General features: G+C 44.6%; 1 protein-coding gene across 4 annotated transcripts in view; it reads right to left on the bottom strand.

Annotated features, from left to right (window-relative positions):
• The window catches only part of HERC2 (HECT and RLD domain containing E3 ubiquitin protein ligase 2), a 1448528-nt gene that overhangs the window by 538199 nt on the left and 889674 nt on the right, over positions 1-20655 (bottom strand). For all 4 annotated transcript variants that reach the window (XM_069204283.1, XM_069204284.1, XM_069204285.1 and 1 more), the window contains exons 62-63: positions 7857-7938; positions 7582-7753 (exon numbers count right to left, since the gene is read on the bottom strand). In XM_069204283.1, the coding sequence (XP_069060384.1) occupies positions 7582-7753; positions 7857-7938 (254 nt within the window). The remainder of the gene's footprint in view (positions 1-7581; positions 7754-7856; positions 7939-20655) is intronic.

Consider the following 20655-nt stretch of genomic DNA (forward strand, 5'->3'; position numbering starts at 1 on the left):
CAAACTCTAGACTCCATTCCCATGGGCTTATAAGTGTAGGGAAGCCGTTTTAAGGTATGTAGTGGACACTGGTCAACATAAGTAGTCCAACTATATAATGGCTTCATGCAATCTAGGCATTTTGATATCAAACATGTTGGAATCATGCAACTACACCAATTCCAGTGTCAACTGCATGATACTGTGTACTCTGGGGGTTCCTTAGAGGATCCCTCAGATATGCCTGTACAGCCTTGCAAGGTCTGCATGTCAGCCCGCGCTGCTGCAGACCCTAGACACCGTTCTGCCCTCCTGCTGATGAGCCTAACTCGAGCAGGGGAAGGCAGAACAAAGGATTTCCTGTATGGTAGACATGTGATCACCTCTCCCTTTGACATGGGTGCCTCTGGGCTGAGGTGGGGTGGCCTCTCAGCGCTACCAGACTGCTCAGAAGGGCACATTTGGTGCCCTCCTTGGATAAACCGGTTTGCACCAGTGCAGGAACCCCCGGTTCCCACTCTGGCGCAAAACCACACAAAGGTCAGGTGAGCGACCACTCCCCTGTCCAGCTCCTCCCCTAGGAAGGTGCACAGATCTCTGCCAGGTGGCCACGTGATTCTGCCATCTTGGAAATAAGATGAGCAGAGGCCCCTGGGAGCATCTCACTTGTTAGGCCAGGTGGGTGAAGTCCCTGACCCCCTCAGATAGGTGGGTCACTGCAGATAGTTTTAGACCCGCTTTTAGGGCTACTTAAGGGCTCCCCTGAGGGTCGGTTGCAGATTTGTTGTGCAAGACTCCTCAAGAAACTCTCTGCAATACATCTTCTGCTCCTGGCCTCCAGCGCCGCTGCTAGTCTGCTTTTGGAACTGAAACAAGACTGTATCCAGTTGGGAGGGCTCCCACTGCAACATTGTTTCTCTAGTTCCTGCAAGATTTCTGCAACATCTGTGGTTGTGCACACTCCAGGGCAACAAGGGTTCTGCCTGCTTCCAAGAAGCACAAAGGAATCTCTCTTGGAGTAAAAGAGTCACTCTCTTACATTCGCAGGCACGTCAAGACGATGACGACCGGCTGGGGGATCCTGCTGTCCTACAGACAACGAAAAGTCTCTGCTCACAGGTGGTGCTTCTGTGGTGCTCTCCGTGTCCAACTTGTCTGCTGACCAACTTTGGGAGACGGTGGACCCTTGCTGCAGCCACTGGAATGGAACCCCTGTGCATTGTTACTCTTGCCAAGGCCCGCTGCCTCTTCCTCTAAGAGATCTTTGGGCTTGAAGAAGCCCCAGCCTACAGAAGTCTGCAAATCCAAGATCAGCTTCCACGCTGCAGCTCCTGCAACGTGGGACTCCTGTTTTGTTGTGTTGCTGAGGCCTCTATGTGTCTCCCTGTGCCTGCTGCCAGTGGGTCACTCGTGGGGGCTCCTCTGACTCCAGCTGGTTTTTCTTCTTGCTGAAGGCCTGCCCTGACTCCCCTTCTAAAGGTCGAGTCACTAGGACCTTGTTGCTCCTCAAAAACCTGCAACCTTCCTTGCATCAGCTATTCGCATTTGCCAAGGCTTGTTGGTGGCCCTGCTGCCCACTGACCTTCCTGCAATCAGGTGACCAACGTGGGACAGCTCGTGGGTGCCTCCAAGGATCTCCTGCATCTCCCTGAACACCACAGCTCGACTTCTTCTTTCACCGTCCTGCAGGAACTTCACCTCCAAGAGGTTGGGCATCGCCTACCTGCGCTGCCTGGACATCTCTGAGTGGTCTGCACACTGTCCCCTCCTTTTTCAGGTTCTTCATATCCAAATCCACCATTGGGTTTCACCAGCCTGGTCCACGGGACGCGACAGCAGCTGGACAACCAAGGCTTCCATTGACTCCAATGAGGGTTTCCGACACTACTTCAACCCTATGCACCTGGGCTGGACATTTCCCTCACCATTCTGCAGGGACTTCACTTCCAAGAGGGTGGGGGCATTGCCTACCTGCACAGCCTAGCCATCTCCGAGTGCTCTGGACACAGATTCCGTCTTTTTCAGGTTCCTCTTGTCCAGAATCTACATATTGTATTGTATTGTAATCGTATTTATATAGCGCTTACTACCCCTGACGAGGCGTCGAAGCGCTTTTCGATGAGTAGCACGCTACTCTGGAACCCAACAAGAATTAGCGATGGATTAGTATCGGGAAATTATGAGTACAGTTTTAGTATTATTATGAGTTAATTTGAGCCACGGATATGAGAGTTTGTTAGTTAGATTGACTGGAGTAATGGAGAGGTGAGGAGGAAAGAAATCCAGAAGTGTCAATTGGGAGTATATCCTTCATTTACTCAACCCAAAGGCTTGGGATGAGTAAAGGGGGCTGGAGGAGGAGTATGTGGAAGGGTTAGGGAGAGCTTAGTAGCAGGGCGAGATAAATGCGGAAGAATTTAGTAGGGTTGTGTGGGAGGTCACAGTAGTAGAGTGAGGTTTGATGAGTTAGATGTGGAAGCGGAGGGAAGAGCTTAGGCAGAGTTATTTAGGAGATTAAAGTAGTAGAAGGGATTTGGGATGAGTCAGAGTGGGGATGGAGGATAGTTTGATAGAGACATGACATATGATGATGAGTAGATAAGTGTGATAAGATGAGAGCAGGAATTCATAGATATCTAGTATAATAACCCACCCAGGAGCCATGCAATGATCCACGAAACATGCCAAGCACAGAAACATATACACATACATATATATATATATATATATACACACACACACACACACACACACACACACACACACACACGCACATACAACACATAATTAGAACCATGGGTAAAAAATACTTAGTCAAACAGTTTTAAAGAGTGTGTGTGTATTTTATTGTTATCACATAGTAGTGATACATATTTTCTAAAGAAACTATAAATAAATGGAAATACACACAATCTGAAAACATATTTATCAACATAGGCATATACAGTTCATAGCTGTTTGAATATGGTGGTTATGAAGGAAAGAGACAACTCTTGAGTAGTTTTCTTAAGACAAGAAAGTTGTCTGTGGCTCTTATAGTTGGGGGTAATGAATTCATTAGTTTGGCTGCATGGACGGAGAAGGATGTCCCACCTATAGTCTTTTTCTTGTATGGTGGTGTTCTAAGGCGGGGTGCCAATCTTGAGCGGAGGTTTCTTTGTTGGATGTATCTGGTAATTTTCTTTCTGATAAAAAGCGGTCCTGTTCCATGTATAGCTTTGTGGGTGATACAAAGCAGCTTGAAAGTGCATCTTCTGGCAACGGGTAACCAGTGTAGTGCTCTCAAGGCAGGGGAGATGTGGGCTTGCAGCTTTACATGTAATAGTAGCCTGGCTGCGGAATTCTGGATACTATGTAGTTTTTTCATAACAGATAGAGATGATCCATGGTAGAGGCCATTGGCATAATCCAGTTTGGATAGAACAAGCGAGATAGTAGCTTACACCTTGTGTGGAAATCCGAGGTGGGGGAAGATGCGTCGTAAAGTCTTCAAGGTGATGAAGCTTGTTCGTGCTAATTTGTCCACTTGGGCATTCATAGTTAACTTGGAATCCATGGTGATTCCTAGGTTTGTAACTTCCTTGGATAATTGAGGAGGTGGTCCGAAATCGTCAGGCCAGACGCACAGAGGGTCATAATTTTTCCAGTCACCACTGTTGTAATTTGCTAACAATATGTTAATAATGTGTTACCAAGAGGTTAGCGCGAGAGCGAGCACTAGGCAGCTCTGTGGATGGAAACGTTCTGTTGTCATGGTTTGTTGGTAGGTGATTGCGGACTTTCGATTCTAGACAGTTATGAGGAACTGGCAAGAAGGGAAGTCAAGCTGATCCTTGTGCAGAATAAATCCTATAAATAACGAAAGAATCTCCCCGCCGAGTCTACTTTACGACATATTTATGGCGACGAGTTGCTGGTTCCTTGGCAAGGCCACAGCGTGACTGAGCTACATGTGTGCTCTAAGATCAGGATCATCGCTTCGTTGAAATCGGCAACATTTATAACAATGGCTTATCAATCAAACTCCAGGTAGGAGCGGATTTTGTGATGACACTTCACATTTCAGAAAGAAGCACTGTTTCCGTGCTGTGAAAGGTGAGTGATTATCAGCAGAGCAGTGTTGGGAGCGCAACAATATTAGTGAGTGCGAGCCACCAGTTACACAGCGGGTGCCGCGCGCTACATGTTATACATGTCAAAGATAGGGAACGAACACTTGACATGTTAATAGAGGCATAGTAGGAGACAAGCGTCATCTACACACTATTACTCACGTTTGGCAATGTTACTGTTGTCCTGGTTGCAGTACAAGTCCCTCTGAATGTTTCGAGTATTTCTGTTTTGGAGGTATTTAGTTTGAGATGGCTCCAAGTCATCCACTGATCAACGGCTCTGAGGCAACTGAAGATTTGTGAGTTTTCAATGTTTTTGGGGCATTCTAATTTAAAGTATGTGTGTGTCAACTGCATAGCTGTAGCATGTGAGATGGAAATCATTGATCAGTTCTGGTAAAGATATCATGTAGATGTTGAAAAGCAAAGGTGAGATGATTGACCCTTGGGGGACCCCTGCTTTTGTGAGGTAGGGTTCAGACGAGAAGGGGGGCGAGTGGATGATATTCAATCTTTTTTGAAGATACGAAGTAATCCAGTCAAGAGCAATCCCTTGTATGCCGGCTTCGTGGAGTCTTTGAGTTAAGGTGCCATGGTCAACTGTATCAAAGGCAGCTGAGAGGTCCAAGAGAAGTAGTGCAGCAACTCCATTTCGGTCGACTGTGTTTTTAAGATCATCCCAGATTGCTATGAGTGCCGATTCAGTGCTTCTTCCTGGGTGGAATACAGTTTGGAAGTCTGAAAGTATAGAATTGTCTTCAATGAATTGACATCTGGGCGAATGCTGCTCTTTCTATCAATTTGCCCAGGAAAGGTCCATTTGTGATAGGTCTGTAGTTGTTGGGGTCTTGCGGGTCTAGTTTTGTTTTCTTTTAATAACGGTTGTATGTATGCCCTTTTCAGGTCTACAGATTCATCCTCATTCTCCAACACACAACTTTAAAACTCTGCATTTAAACCAGAGGTGCAACACCTTAATATCCCTTTTGATGAAGAACATTTGTTCGACCAAATGTTAGAAAAACGTAAAAAGGATACTGACACCGGCTAAGGTCACGAGGCTTTTCAAACCGCTAGTCAAAGGAGGTCCTTTCGCAGGTAGTATTATTGTGCAGTTTCTAAGACCATCTTCCCTACAAGCAAGCTCCTCATAAAGACAACAGCAGAAGAGGCAACCCTATCAGCCTTAAACCGCTAGAGGTTACACAACAGGGGGATATGGGGTAACAGCACAGGAAAGCCAAAGGAGGTTCCGGTCAGGCCACCTTCACCACTGCAAAACATTGACTGCCTACAACTCACACCCAACCACACAAGTCTTGCACAAAAAGGATTCCTCATTACAGCACTAACTACTAGACTAGCATTAGTAAATCTTCCTATATGCACCAAATAAGCAGAACTATCATAAAATATACAGGGCCCTATGGGGTGGGGGCCGAACCATATACTAAGTAAGTGGAATGCAAAATAGGGAACACAACCAAAGTAAGTGTTGTACTTAGCTGGGGAAGGATGAAGACACCAGAAGTAAGTACACCAAGTGTCCCCAGCGACCAGGTGCAGTGTGGTTACCTACCCAGTTGTCCCACAGACTAGAACAGGGAAGTAGTGTTTGGAGTTTGTGTGTTTGGCTCTTTCACGTTATGATGCCATTTACAGTCTTGGCATGTGTTAAAAAACAGTCCATATTTCAATTTTACAAGAACACCCAATGCATACATAAAATCATGAGCAACAATAAAACCAACTATTACAGAAATGACAAATTATGTCCTGTGATGTACTGTGTTAAAAATAATGTATTAGAAAAAAACAAAAAAAAAGAAAATCGTATGGCAGAATACTGCACGCTCATTAAGAACACATAGCTACCCAAACGTTTTCATGTTTGAGTGTTTAAAATGTGTCTTTTATGCCTGCTCATACTTGATATAATACAATGTGAGTGTTCTCATATGTAACTGTTTATCAAAAATTAACTCTTATACAAAAAATGTGGCAAAGTCTACGTGAAAACAATAAAATATGGTACTTTTTTTTAAAAGTAAATAGACAAAATTAGCGAATGCAGCCTTTTTTTAAATAAGCTTTTTAAAATTTCTAAAATAAAAGTGTATTTATAGATTTATATTTCAATACACTTCAGTGCTTAGGACTAATAATGAAGATCCACTGCAAAACATTAACACTACCAAGAGCAGTGACACGACCAGCATCTGGGATGCAAAGACCTTTGCCCTAGAAAATGGAGTGGGACCTCTCACTCATTTTATACGACCAGAAGTACATCATGGCCTCAAGACAGGATCAACTGCTGAGATGTTTTAAAAAATAAAGTTTATATGGAAGCCATCACCTAAAGCAAAAACAAGATGCACTCCACCAAATGGTCCTTTAAATTGATGTCCGAATACCTTCAGATGTGCATACTTTAAGCTGCAATCACTTATTGTCAAAGGAAGAGTAAACTTACTGGCTGATGTGAGGAATGAGTTGACCAGTTTGTGGCGGTCTTTGCGGTTGGGATCTGGCAGATTGCATGGTGGTGTTGGCGTTTTATGTTTCTGTGAAGGTTTTTTGGGAGACTTGAGCTTCTCAAATGGCCGGTTCTGCCACTGAGATTTAAGAGATGCCTGGAAATGCAAACTTGATGGGATATCATCTGGGAATGATGGGTTCCACTGACCTGGTCCATTGGTTGCGACAGCAGCTGGATAACTGATGAGCCTACTAACTCTAAAGAAGGTTTCCAATAACACCTCACTCCTATGCACCTGGGCCCCATGGTGTAGGTACTCCGTCCTTCTGGGTATCCATGGGTGGGGGCACTATCCAACCTTCTTTGTGCCAACTGGTTTCCTCGGGGTCCCACTGGGAAGGGTTCCGAATTCATAAACATTCAACCGCAACAGGAAAAAAATATTTGCTAGACTTTTTCTGATGTAAAAGATGTAGTGTTAAAGCCAAAAAGAGAAATCTGAAAGGAAACTCTCAGAAGTAAACACCTATGAAAACACCCAATGTGTTCCAGGATACCTTAGACATGCCAGAAAAAAAACTCTGAGGACATTGACAGTATGTGGAATCATGGATAGTGGAATTCTAAGGAGTCTGAAAGGGCAAGGGTGCATTTTAACTCTTGTAAGCATCTTAGACCTTTTTGTCATTACTTGTAAGCAGCAATTGAAGTTATGGATGCTGCAATGTTTGTAGAAAATGTTTTTGGCACAACTATTAGTGTATAATTTGGAAAACTGTGCCTGGTACAGCTTTTCGGACGGTGTTCCACAATATCTGGACATGATGGACCCTCTTTGTGGCTATATTGGCATATATAGTGATATCAAGTGTTCTGAGGCGCATGCAGCGAGGCAATGATTTTAACATGTATGATATTGATGAAGATCCTACATTATTAATTTATAATAATATGAAGATATAACACAATTTGCAAAAAGTTGTTCACAACCTAGTTTTTTCTACATACCATGTCCAGACAACTCCAGATTTGGTCAGGGCCAGAGAGAACTGAGCTCCACATTCAATCTGACAGACGCCCTGTCCATTCAGTCTTTCAATGTTCTGCGGAATGTTGCAACCCTCGCTTCCTCCTCGTCCAAGCTTGCCAAAATCACCGTCTCCCCAAGAAAACACCAGGCCTAAAAATCAGAGAGAGAGTTAAGCAGCTGCAATGCCTAACCTTTATAGTAAGACAATGTATAGATAAGTAACTGATTATAAAGCAATACATTATGGAAGTACCTTCATCCGTCAGTGACAACGTTTGAGCATCTCTGCTTCCACAAGCCACTTGAATCACTCTGTGACCAAGGAGAACTTTCACCTGCAGCAAAACAAGAAAGAATGAATGAATGAGACACACAGGATAGGAGTAGATGAAATTATGGACAAAATGTAAACTTTTTTCCAAACTGAAATTTCAACCATTCCTTCAATCTAACCAACAAAATAGTCTACTGCCTACCACTTTAGATAATTAATGTGAAATTGAGACCTAAACATGAAAGTGTCCTTTTCATTGTGACGAAGTTTATGAACCTACATTTCTCAATATATACGTCATAGAATAATGACGTTTAAAATGAAAAGGCCATCCAGTAGGAAAGTACCATCTTGCCTGGCATGTTACCCCCATATTTCACTGTATATATGTTGTTTTAGTGTATGTGTCACTGGGACCCTGCTAGACAGGGCCCCAGTGCTCATAAGTGTGCCCTGTATGTGTTCCCTGTGTGATGACTAACTGTCTCACTGAGGCTCTGCTAACCAGAACCTCAGTGGTTATGCTCTCTCTGCTTTCCAAATTGTCACTAACAGGCTAGTGACCAATTTCACCAATTCACATTGGCATACTGGAACACCCTTATAATTCCTTAGTATATGGTACTGAGGTACCCAGGGTATTGGGGTTCCAGGAGATCCCTATGGGCTGCAGCATTACTTTTGCCACCCATAGGGAGCTCTGACAATTCTTACACAGGCCTGCCACTGCAGCCTGAGTGAAATAACGTCCACGCTATTTCACAGCCATTTACCACTGCACTTAAGTAACTTATAAGTCACCTATATGTCTAACCTTCACCTGGTAAAGGTTGGGTGCTAAGTTACTTAGTGTGTGGGCACCCTGGCACTAGCCAAGGTGCCCCCACATTGTTCAGGGAAAATTCCCCGGACTTTGTGAGTGCGGGGACACCATTACACGCGTGCACTATAGATAGGTCACTACCTATGTATAGCGTCGCAATGGTAACTCCAAACATGGCCATGTAACATGTCTAAGATCATGGAATTGTCACCCCAATGCCATTCTGGCATTGGGGAGACAATTCCATGATCCCCCGAGTCTCTAGCACAGACCCGGGTACTGCCAAACTGACTTTCCCGGGGTTTCACTGCAGCTGCTGCTGCTGCCAACCCCTCAGACAGGTTTCTGCACTCCTGGGGTCCAGCCAGACCTGGCCCAGGAAGGCAGAACAAAGGACTTCCTCAGAGAGAGGGTGTTACACCCTCTCCTTTTGGAAAAAGGTGTCAGGGCTGAGGAGGAGGAGCCTCCCCCAGCCTCTGGAAATGCTTTGATGGGCACAGATGGTGCCCATCTCTGCATAAGCCAGTCTACACCGGTTCAGGGATCCCCCAGCCCTGCTCTGGCACGAAACTGGACAAAGGAAAGGGGAGTGACCACTCCCCTGACCTGCACCTCCCAGGGGAGGTGCCCAGAGCTCCTCCAGTGTGCTCGAGACCCCTGCCATCTTGGAAACAGAGGGGCTGTTGGCACACTGGACTGCTCTGAGTGGCCAGGGCCAGCAGGTGACATCAGAGACTCCTTCTGATTCTGACCTGTGTTACTAGCCTATCCTCCTTCCTAGGTAGCCAAACCTCCTTTTCTGGCTATTTAGGGTCTCTGCTTTGGGGAATTCTTCAGATAACGAATGCAAGTGCTCATCAGAGTTCCTCTGCATCTCTCTCTTCACCTTCTGCCAAAGGATCGACTGCTGACTGCTCAGGATGCCTGCAAAACCGCAACAAAGTAGCAAAGATGACTACTGCAACCTTGTATCGCTGATCCTGCCGCCTTCTCGACTGTTTTCCTGGTGGTGCATGCTCTGGGGGTAGCCTGCCTCCTTCTTGCACCAGGAGCTCTGAAGAAATCTCCCATGGGTCGACGGAATCTTCCCCCTGCAACCGCAGGCAACAAAAGACTGCATCACCGGTCCTCTGGGTCCCCTCTCAGCACGGCGAGCATGGTCCCTGGAACTCAGCAACTCTGTCCAAGTGACTCCCACAGTCAAGTGACTCTTCAGTCCAAGTTTGGTGGAGGTAAGTCCTTGCCTCCCCACGCTAGACTGCATTGCTGGGTACCGCGTGATTTGCAGCTGCTCCGGCTCCTGTGCACTCTTCCAGGATTTCCTTCGTGCACAGCCAAGCCTGGGTCCCCAACACTCTAACCTGCAGTGCACAACCTTCTGAGTTGTCCTCCGGCGTCGTGGGACTCCCTTTTGTGTCTTCGGGTGGACTCCGGTTCACTCTTCTTCCAAGTGCCTGTTCCGGTACTTCTGCGGGTGCTGCCTGCTTCTGTGAGGGCTCCCTGACTTGCTGGGTGCCCCCTCTGTCTCCTCATCCAAGTGGCGACATCCTAGTCCCTCCTGGGCCACAGCAGCACCCAAAAACCCTAACCGCGACCCTTGCAGCTAGCAAGGCTTGTTTGCGGTCTTTCTGCGTGGAAACACCTCTGCAAGCTTCTTCACGACGTGGGACATCCATCCTCCAAAGGGGAAGTTTCTAGCCCTCTTCGTTCTTGCAGAATCCACCGCTTCTACATCCGATGGCAGCTTCCTTGCACCCTCAGCTGGCATTTCCTGGGCATCTGCCCACTCTCGACTTTGTCGCGACTCTTGGACTTGGTCCCCTTGTTCCACAGGTACTCTCGTCCGGAAATCCACTTTGGTTGCTTTGCTGGTGTTGGTCTTCCTTGCAGAATTCCCCTATCACGACTTCTGTGCTCTCTGGGGAATATAGGTGCACTTTACACCTACTTTTCAGGGTCTTGAGGTGGGCTATTTTTCTAACACTCACTGTTTTCTTACAGTCCCAGCGACCCTCTACAAGCTCACATAGGTTTGGGGTCCATTCGTGGTTCGCATTCCACTTTTGGAGTATATGGTTTGTGTTGCCCCTATACCTATGTGCTCCTATTGCAATCTACTGTAACTTTACATTGCTTGCATTACTTCCTTTTGCTATTACTGCATATTTTTGGTATTGTGTACATATATCTTGTGTATATTTGGCATCCTCATACGGGGGTACACACTGAGATACTTTTGGCATATTGTCATAAAAATAAAGTACCTTTATTTTTAGTACATCTGTGTATTGTGTTTTCTTATGATATTGTGCATATGACACCAGTGGTATAGTAGGAGCTTTACATGTCTCCTAGTTCAGCCTAAGCTGCTCTGCTATAGCTACCTTCTATCAGCCTAAGCTGCTAGAAACATCTCTTCTACACTAATAAGGGATAACTGGACCTGATACAGAGTGTAAGTACCCCTTGGTACCCACTACAAGCCAGGCCAGCCTCCTACACATCCTGACCCAAAGATAAATATATCTAGTCCTATCACACATTTGTGCATCAAGTACATTTTTAAACCTGTTTCTGGCACACTGTTTTGATTTTTTTTTTAAACAGGAAATAGTGTCAAAATAAACAAGCGGGCAGCAATATGAGTACAGTAAACCAAAACCCACTGGAACACATTTCATATCACTGAACAGGGAGTTTCTGACATTTGGTAATTCTTTTTGAGATGTATAGTCTGCCTCACAAATCACTGACCAAACATGTTTATGTATAAGAATGGGTATAAGATTCTTGGAAATTCAACTGTCAACAGACAGCAGCACAAATGTCACTAACAGAAGTGACACCGCACTGTCTAAAGTTCCAACCATATTGAGATAGGATTACCTTTATGAGGTTGTTGGAAAGCAACAAAAAGTTGTTTAGTTTTTCTAAAGTCTTTCATTCTGTCTACGTAATACGTTAGAGCTCCTTTGAGATCAAGTGTGTGGAGAGCTCTTTCAGTAGCATAATCTGGCTGTGGAAAGAAGACTGGCAATTCGACTGACTGATTAATATGAAAGGGTGAAACCACTTTAGGTTAAAATTTTGGATTTGTCCTAAGAACTACTTTGTGTCTGTGTACTCGGAAGAAGGGTTCTTCTAAAGTAAATGCTTGAATTTTACTTACTCTTCTTAAGGAAGTAATTGCTACCAAGAAAGCAACCTTCCATGAGAGAAATTGAATAGCGCAAGAGTGCATGGGTTCAAATGGTGGACCCATAAGTCTTGTGAGCACAATATTAAGATTCCATGCAGGATCTGGTGGTACTCTAGGTGGAATAACTCATTTAAGCCCTTCCATGGATGGTTTTATGACAGGAATGTTTTGGAGGTAGGCTGATATTGCGGTTAAATGAATTTTAATAGATGAATAGGCAAGATTACTTTTTGTAAATAAAGCAAATAACACACAATATCCTGTACTGATGCTTTAAGCGGATCAGTATTTTTAGGTTTGCAGTAATATAGGAAATGTTTCCATTTATTTGTGTAGCACTGCCTGGTTGTCGGTTTTCGTGCTTGTTTTAGAATGTCCGTACATTCTAATGGAAGCTGTAGGTATCCAAATTCTATGATCTCAGGAGCCAAATCGCCAAGTTGAGCACACTGGGATTGGGATGCCTGATTTGATCCCTGTTTTGAGTTAACAGGTCTGGTCTGCTTGGAAGCTTGTGATGTAGTACAAATGACAGATTCAACAGTTTTGTGTACCAGTGTTGACGTGCCCACTTGGCAGCTATGAGTATTATAGTGAGGGAAGTGTGACATATCTTGTTGATTTGAAATAGAATTAACAGGAGAGGGGGAAAAGTGTAAGCAAATATCCCTGACCAGTTGATCCATAGAGCATTGCCCTTGAATTGAGGATGTGTGTATCTGGATGAAAAGTTTTGTCATTTTGCATTTTGGCTTGTTGCGAAATGGTCTATGTTTGGTGTTACCCACATCTGAAAGTAATATTGAATTACTTGTGGGTGAATCTCCCATTTGTGCATTTGATGCTGGGTCCTGCTTAGAAGGTCCATTAGCTGGTTCTGTATCCCTGGGATGTATTCCGCTACCAGGCTAATGTGATTGTAAATTGCCCATTTCCATATTGTTTGTGCTAGAAGGGACAATTGGGAGATGAGTGCCCCCCCCCCCCCACCCTGTTTTTTTCAGATAATACATTGTTGTCATGTTGTCTGTCCTTATTAAGACTATTTTGTGTATGATCTGTGGTTGGAATGCTTTATGGCTAAGAAAACTGCTAATAATTCCAAGTGGTTTATGTGGTAAATTTGCTGGATTGAGTCCCATTCCCCTTGGATTGTCAGATTGTTGAGATGGGCTCCCCAACCTGTCATTGACACATCTGTTGTGATTATGGTTTGTGGCACAGGGCCCTGAAATGGCTGCCCTTTTGCTAAGTTGTTGTGACTCCACCATTGCAGAGATTTGTAAGTTTGGCGGTCTAGCAACACTAGATCCTGTAGCTGACAATGGCCCTGAGACAATTGTTCGAGAAACACTGTTGCAGTGGTCTCATGTTTAGTGGTGCATTTGAAACTATTGCTATGCATGATGCCATCATTCCCAATAGTTTCATGTCTATTCTTACTGTGTAAGTTTGATTGGCTTGTAATTGGGATATGAGGCAGTGAAACACTTGTATCCGTTGTGGATTTGGGTAGGCTAATGCTGACTGAGTATTCAGAATTGCTCCGAGATAAGGTTGAATTTGTGCTGGCTGAAGGTGAGATTTTTGGTAATTGATTGTGAACCTTAATTTGTGTAGGGTATCTATTGTGTATTGTGTGTGTTGTTGGCAGTTTGGAATTGTGCTGGATTTTATTAACCAGTAGTCGAGATAAGGGAAGACATGTATGTGTTGCCTTCTGAGGTATGCTGCGACTACAGCTAGACATTTTGTGAACACTCTTGGTGCTGTTGTTACCCCCAAAGGTTAGTACTTTGAATTGATAGTGCTTGCCTGCTGTTACGAACCTTAGATACTTGTGGTGAGCTGGGTGTATAGGAATGTGGAAGTAAGCGTCCTTTAGGTCTAACGCGGTCACGCAGTCTTGTTTTTGTAGCAAGGGAATGACATCCTGTAGAGTGACCATGTGAAAATGCTCTGACAGGATATATAGATTTAGAGTCCTGTGATCGAGAATGGGTCTGAGAGTACCATCCTTTTTTGGTATAAGGAAGTAAAGGGACTATACTCTTGTTCCTTGCTGTGAGATCGGATCTATTTCTTTTGCCTCCTTGAGTAGTAGAGATTGTATCTCTTGTTTTAGTAGAATAGTGTGTTCTGGAGTGAGTGTGAGAACGAGGTGGAATGTTTGGTGGAGTAGAGATGAGCTCTAGGCAAGAACCAATGCAGATGATTTAGAGTACCCATTGATCTGAAGTAATTTGTTGCCAGTGAGAATGGTATTGTTGCAGTCTTCCTCCCACAGGAGATGTATGATGCTGTGGAATGTTTGGCAAGTCATTGCTTTGTGGATGTTGAAGCACCTTTTAAGGCTCGGAATTTACCCCTGGACCTGACATTTTGTCCTCTGTAAGAGCCTCTGAATGACCCCCTTGCGTAATACTGCTGGTCTTGCTGTTTTGAATGCGAGATGGAAGCCTCTGTAGTTTGGGTTTCAAATCCACCCCTAAATTGTGGTTTTCAAAAGGAACCCAGAAATGGTGTGGTATAAAGAGCTCCCATGTCTTTTGCTGTATCAGAATCTTTTTTGAGTTTTTCTATGGTTGTGTCCACCTTTGGTCCAAAAAGCTGTTGTTTATTAAATGGCATATTAAGGACCGCCTGCTGTATCTCTGGTTTGAAACCAGAGGACCTCAACCACGTATGTTGCCTAATTGTAATGCTGGTATTAATTCCTCTAGCTGCAGTGTCAGCTGCATGTAGAGCAGACCTAATTTGATTATTTGTGATGGCCTGACCTTCCTCTACAATTTGCTGCGCTCTTTCTTGGTGTTTCTTTGAGGAGATATTGCAAGAGTTCTTGCATCTCATCCCAATGTGCCCTGTCGTATCTTGCTAACAGGGCCTGGGAATTGGCGATACGCCAGTGGTTGGCTGTTTTTCCCCGCCGCATCAAATTTACAGCTTTCTTTGTCAAGGGGGGAAAAGGGGAATCCCCAGAAGACTGAATATTAGCACGCTTCCTGGCTGCACTGACCACAACAGAATCTGGTGGTAATTGCTGTGAGATGTAAATTGGGTCTGTTGGTGCATGCTTATATTTTTTATCAATTGGTGTTAGAACCCTAGCTTTAACTGTTTCTGTGAAAATTCCGAATGCATGTTTGAGCATACCAGGAAGCATTGGTAGACACTGGTATTGCTTATGAGTTGAGGACAGGGTATTGAAAAGAAAGTCCTCCTCTAAAGGTTCAGCATACATTTGTACTCCATGGTATGCAGCTGCTCTGGAGATAACTTGGTTGTATGCTGTACTATCCTCAAGTGGAGATGGTCTGTTGGGATACAATTCCGGACAGAGAGATGGGATAGGATGTGAATCGTACAGATCCCATGGATCTATGATGTAACTAAAATCACCCCTTTCTTCTTCTTGTGAGGAAGTGTGAGAGTGTGATGGTGAAGGTGGTGGAGTCAGAGATTGTGGTGAAAAGGAAAGTTGCGGTGAATGTGCTGGAGAAAGCTCAACAGGTTTTGGCTTTTTTTGCTTGTAGATTTTTGTGGGGGGTGGGGCAGTATCCAGAGTTTCCTGGAATGCTAACTTCCTTTTAGTCTGTGGAGGCGGAGAAGTAATACTTGTTCCAGTCTCTTTCTGGATTTGTATTCTCCTTTGTTTGTTATCCATGACTTTCAAAATGGGTTGAATGTCTGATTCCTCCATTTGACGTTCTGAAGAGTGTAATGTCCTTTTAGAGGAATGTTTGGTAAATGTCTTGGGCACATGCTTCATTGTAGTTGAAAGCCCTGTTTCTTCTGCGTAAGATGTTTTATTCAGCTCCGAAGTTGGACCGAGATGTTCCGGGTCCGAAGCTGTTAGCCGAGGTTTCAGCTCCGAAGCAGAGTGCACTTTTTTTCAAATCCAAAGGTGTTGGATGTTGACTCGGTTCAGGAAGGCCGAAACAGGCAGGGTAGCCTGTGAAGGAGTGCCCTGGCCTTTTTCGGTGCCCAACCCAAGGGTCGGTCGACAATTAATATTTTCCGGGAGGAACCATGGCTTAAAAGCAGTGATGCATCCAAGCCTTGCCTGATTTTTTAATTGTTGGTGTTGGGGGAGGTGTACTCAAGTACTGCACACTGATATTGCCTGGCTGTCATCCTCTGAATCCTGCTCAGAGTCGGATTACGGGATCGAAACTGCCGTTTGTGCCTGCTCATTGCCAAGCACGATGCGAATTTCAACGCCATCTCCAATCTTCTTGCCCTTCGATCGCGTAACGTTTTCTTTGATCGAAAAGACACACGCCTCACAGCTTTCTTCTTGATGTTCTGAAGAAAGGCAGAGATTACACACCAAGTGCTGGTCAGTGTATGGAAGCTTGGCGTGGCACCAAGGACAGAATCGGAATGGAGTCCGATCCATTAGCCTGTGACGCAGTAGGCCCGAACAGGCCCGAAGAGGGTGCGGGTGACCGAAACATCGTTTACTTGATCCCGACAGTACTATCGGATCGAGTGCAGAAGGAAACGCATTCAAAACAATACCAATAGTGTGAGAAAAGTTTGAAAGATTAGAGAATTTCCAAACCGAAAATCTCGGAGCAAGAAAACACGTCCGAACATGGCGGTGGAAAGAAAACAATCTAACAAAGGAGTCGATGCCCATGCGCACTATCACCGAGAGAAGGAGTCACTCGATCCTGTGACTCGAAAAAAGACTTCTTCAAAGAAACACAACTTGTAGCACTCCGAGCCCAACACTAGATGGAGATATATGCACAGCATGTGTATCTGCAGCTACACATGCCTTCTAACATATATATGTATATTCATATATGCGTATATGAACAACATGAAATGTGCACAACGCATTAACGGATTGAGGGAGCTCACCTGTACAGAAAATACTGCTGCAATACCACTTAGCCAACAGCTGCATCACTGTGGAATCCACGACGCAGTGCTGTGTAAAGGTGTGTCTATTCTTCCAGGTCACTACTCTGCAGATATTTTGGATGGACACACCCGCAAACAACATAGTAAAAGTTGGTGTACTTCTAGCAGAATGAGCCGTGCACTTTAGTCTGTAACGGTGTGCCATCTTCCCAATGACAAAAGTGTATGGTATTTGGTTTCCAACTTGATATGCATTGTTCAGAGAGTGGATAACCTTTTTTTAGGAACACTGTATGCCACTAATAACTGAGTGGACCTCTAGGAATCTTTTCTCATGTCAAGGTAAAATATCAAACACCTGTGACACCTAAGGAATGTAATGTCCTTTCTGGTACACTCTTGGGGTCTGGGAAGAATGCCTTTAGAACTACTAGCTTATTTAAATGGAAATCTAATGGAACTTTTGGAATGAATTTCGGATTCATTCGAAGGATCACTCGATCGTTCCTGAACTGTAAGAAGGGTCCCTGAATGGTAAACACCTGTATTTCACCCATCTGTCTAGCTGATGTTGTGCCAGCAGGAGTGCCACTTTCCAGGAAATAAACCTAATGTCCATTTTGAGTATGGGCTCGAATGGGCTTTTCATTAGTTGAGACAGTACAGTAGTTAGCTAGATATGGCTGCTACGTAAATCTTAAAGGAGCCATGATTGAGCCCTGACTGACAAAAGTAGCAAGTAAGGAAGAATTTCTCAAGTGTAGATGACACTGGGTGCACGCTTGAACACTGACACCAGATGCAGAACAGCTTCCATTTGATACTGTAAGTCTTATTCGTATTTTCTGCCCTAGCTCTGGTTAGAATATATCTACATTCTTCTGGGATATTTACATGTGCTAATTCATTGAATTCAGGAGACAAGCTGACAAGTGCAAAGATCTCAGATCCGGATGAAGTACTTGGCCTTGCTTGATTGTCAGTAGAGACGGAAGTGGTTGCATCTGGATGTGTTGCCTCTATGAAAGGAGAAGTAGCTCTGTGAACCATTGTTGTCTTTCCGATTCTAGAGCAATAAGGCTCCACCTTCATCTTCCTGAGAATCCCTGCAAAGGGCAGATTTCAGGCCAAAAGGGAGGACTTTGAACTAAAATGGCTGCCGGTTACTGTGAATCTTAAAACGTTTACGCGTGGATGTATCGGGACATGAAAATATGCATTTTGGAGATCTAATGTCATATAATCTCCCTGGTCTAGAAGATGTAGGATATCCTTGGGCGTGACTATGCCAAATGTCTGTTTACTAAGGTATTTGTTCAGTTTTTTTACATTCAGGATAGGTCTCCATACCCCTGACTGTTTCTGGACTAAAAAGAAGGGGGAGTAGAGCCCTTCAACTTTCTAGCTGCCAGGGACTCGTTCAATGGCCCTCTTACTGAACAAGGTCCAGACTTCAAACCTGAGAAGTTGCAGACATTTTCACACAGAATTCTGGGGTTGGGTCAGAGGAGGTTTTTGAATGAATTCCATTGTTTGACAAATGTAGTTAGACCCAATATTCATTAGACTGTTGCTATTTTCTTACATTCGGGGAGGTGATTGGACATATTGCCTCGGAGACATGATGGAGGAGGTGTAGCCAGTGCCTGTAATTCATCATTGTCAACGTCCAGTGTCCTTGCCCTGTGGACTCAGATTTCCTCTCTGGGTTTGTCCTGTGTAAGCTGCCTGAGGAGGTGGTCGCTGCTCATATTGCAGGCGAACCTGCTGCAAGCCAGAGTGGTATGTTGGGTACCTGTATTGCTGAATGTTTACTCTATAATAGAATTGGCCTCTCCCTCACCATGGAACTGCACTTTTCTTACTGCAGAGTATTCAGTGACTTGCCAGTATTGGTATCCTTCTTAATGGATTGGTGGGAGTCATCAATGTGCTTCCCAAACAGTGCATCACCGTCATACGTGAGGTTCAGAATTTTGCTTTGGAATACTGGTCTGAAAGAAATGGCCTTCAACCATCTCTGTACTCATAGGACAGCTGCTCCTTGCATCTGTCTAAAAACTGTGAACACAATGTCCAAGGCACAGTCTATTTCGGAGGAGGTATGCTCTCTTTCTTGTAGGATCTGCTTTGCTTAAGCTTTGTAATCCTTCGGAAAACCATAAAGATATGGTGCTATGCCTGACCACATTTAAAATAAGACAAAAAAATAAATAAATGATGGATGGAGAGTTGAAACTTTTCAAACACTCACCCCCAGTCACAAATCTGCGTTTAATCCATTTAAAAGATTTTCCATTTAAGCTTTGGCATCCTGCAGAAGACCACAGCGAAATGGTGCAATGTCTGACCACACTTAAAATAAAACTACAAAATAAAATGATGGATGGACGGAGTGTTGAAACTTTTCAAAAACTCACCCTCATTCACAGATCTGGGTTTAATCTATTGTTATTCTGCTCGCCACGTTACCCCAGTTTGGACCTAGTCATATGCAAATTAGTCTTGACCCTGCTCCCCACCCTGCTCCCTATGGGAACAGTCCAGCCTGAACTGCCAAGCCAGCTTTTCCCTGGACCGGAAATAAGCATCAAGGACCAGTTTTGGGGTATCACTACTCATCAACCAGGCTAGCTTGAATCCAATAGCGCAGCGAGCAAGGGATCGATGTATAGGCACGCCCTAGCCACTTAGAGCACACATAGCAACACCACTAAATAAAATGATGGACGGAGTGTTGAAACTTTTCATCACTCACCCCATTCCTAGATCTGGGTTTAATCCATCGTTATTTTGCTCACCACGTCAGCCCTGTTTGGACCTAGCCATATGCAAATCAGTCTTGACCCTGTTCCCCATGGGAACAGTCAGCCGAACTGCCAAACCAGGTCCTCCCTTGACTGGAAACAAGCATCCTAGGACCGGTTTTGGGGTATTACAGCTCACCAGCCAGGCCAGCTTGAATTCAGTGGCAAAGCAAGCAAAGGACCCACGCCTGGGCATACCCTAGCCGCTTAGGGGGCACATAGTAACACCACAAAAGAAAATGACAGACGGACCACATTTAGTAGTCATATCTTCCTAGCACTGCCAACAACTTTGCTGCTTGCGCCATCAGTGCCGACATTGGGGAGAAGTACTTTCTGATATTGTTGAGGCGCCTGTCTTCCTTATCAGGAGGTGCTGAAATAAGTGCAGATAGATATTTGGAGCGGCGCAGGGCTGCTTGAGTGACTACTGAGTCAGGTTTTGGATGTCCAATAAGGCAGGCTAGAGAATCTTTCAGAGCATTACATTTTTTGTCAGTGCAGCTCCTGTGGCTAGGCTTTTCATGTCTTTATACCTGCCTCCCATATGAGTCTACAACAGAAACAGCTCAGACCTTCTTTTGAATGGTTTCCTTAAAATCGTATAAGAAGCAGTCATATTGCTTAGTTGTCATCTGAAGGTCAAAAACTTTTTGCCGCTCTCTCCAGAAGAGTGTTGAAACCTATATCTTCAGGGAGTGAATCAGTATGTGGTGGCGTTGGGGATGATGGAGTCGGAATGAGATAATCATTCTACTCAGTGTGGATATCTCAATGTTCCCCCTTTTCCCTGTCATCATCTGAAGATGAGGTGTCATGCACAGGTACGGTTCTGGACTGTGGAGTATGCCTTGCGGAGGCTGGTGTTGTAATATTCTGTGGAGTTTGTGGAGTGGAAGGCTGTAATGGAGGAGTTTTTGAAGGCACTACAATCTGCCTATTTGAGGTAGTTGTAGGCGGGTAAGGCTTGTGGTAATCCACTAACATGATTTGCAGGTCCCAGACCAATGCCCTTGTTACACATACCACATCCTCCTGCTACTGTTGTTGTGGATATGGTTGAAATTGTTCCCG

The sequence above is a fragment of the Pleurodeles waltl genome, chromosome 8 (assembly GCF_031143425.1).
Source record: "Pleurodeles waltl isolate 20211129_DDA chromosome 8, aPleWal1.hap1.20221129, whole genome shotgun sequence".
NCBI classification, from domain to species: Eukaryota; Metazoa; Chordata; class Amphibia; order Caudata; family Salamandridae; genus Pleurodeles; species Pleurodeles waltl.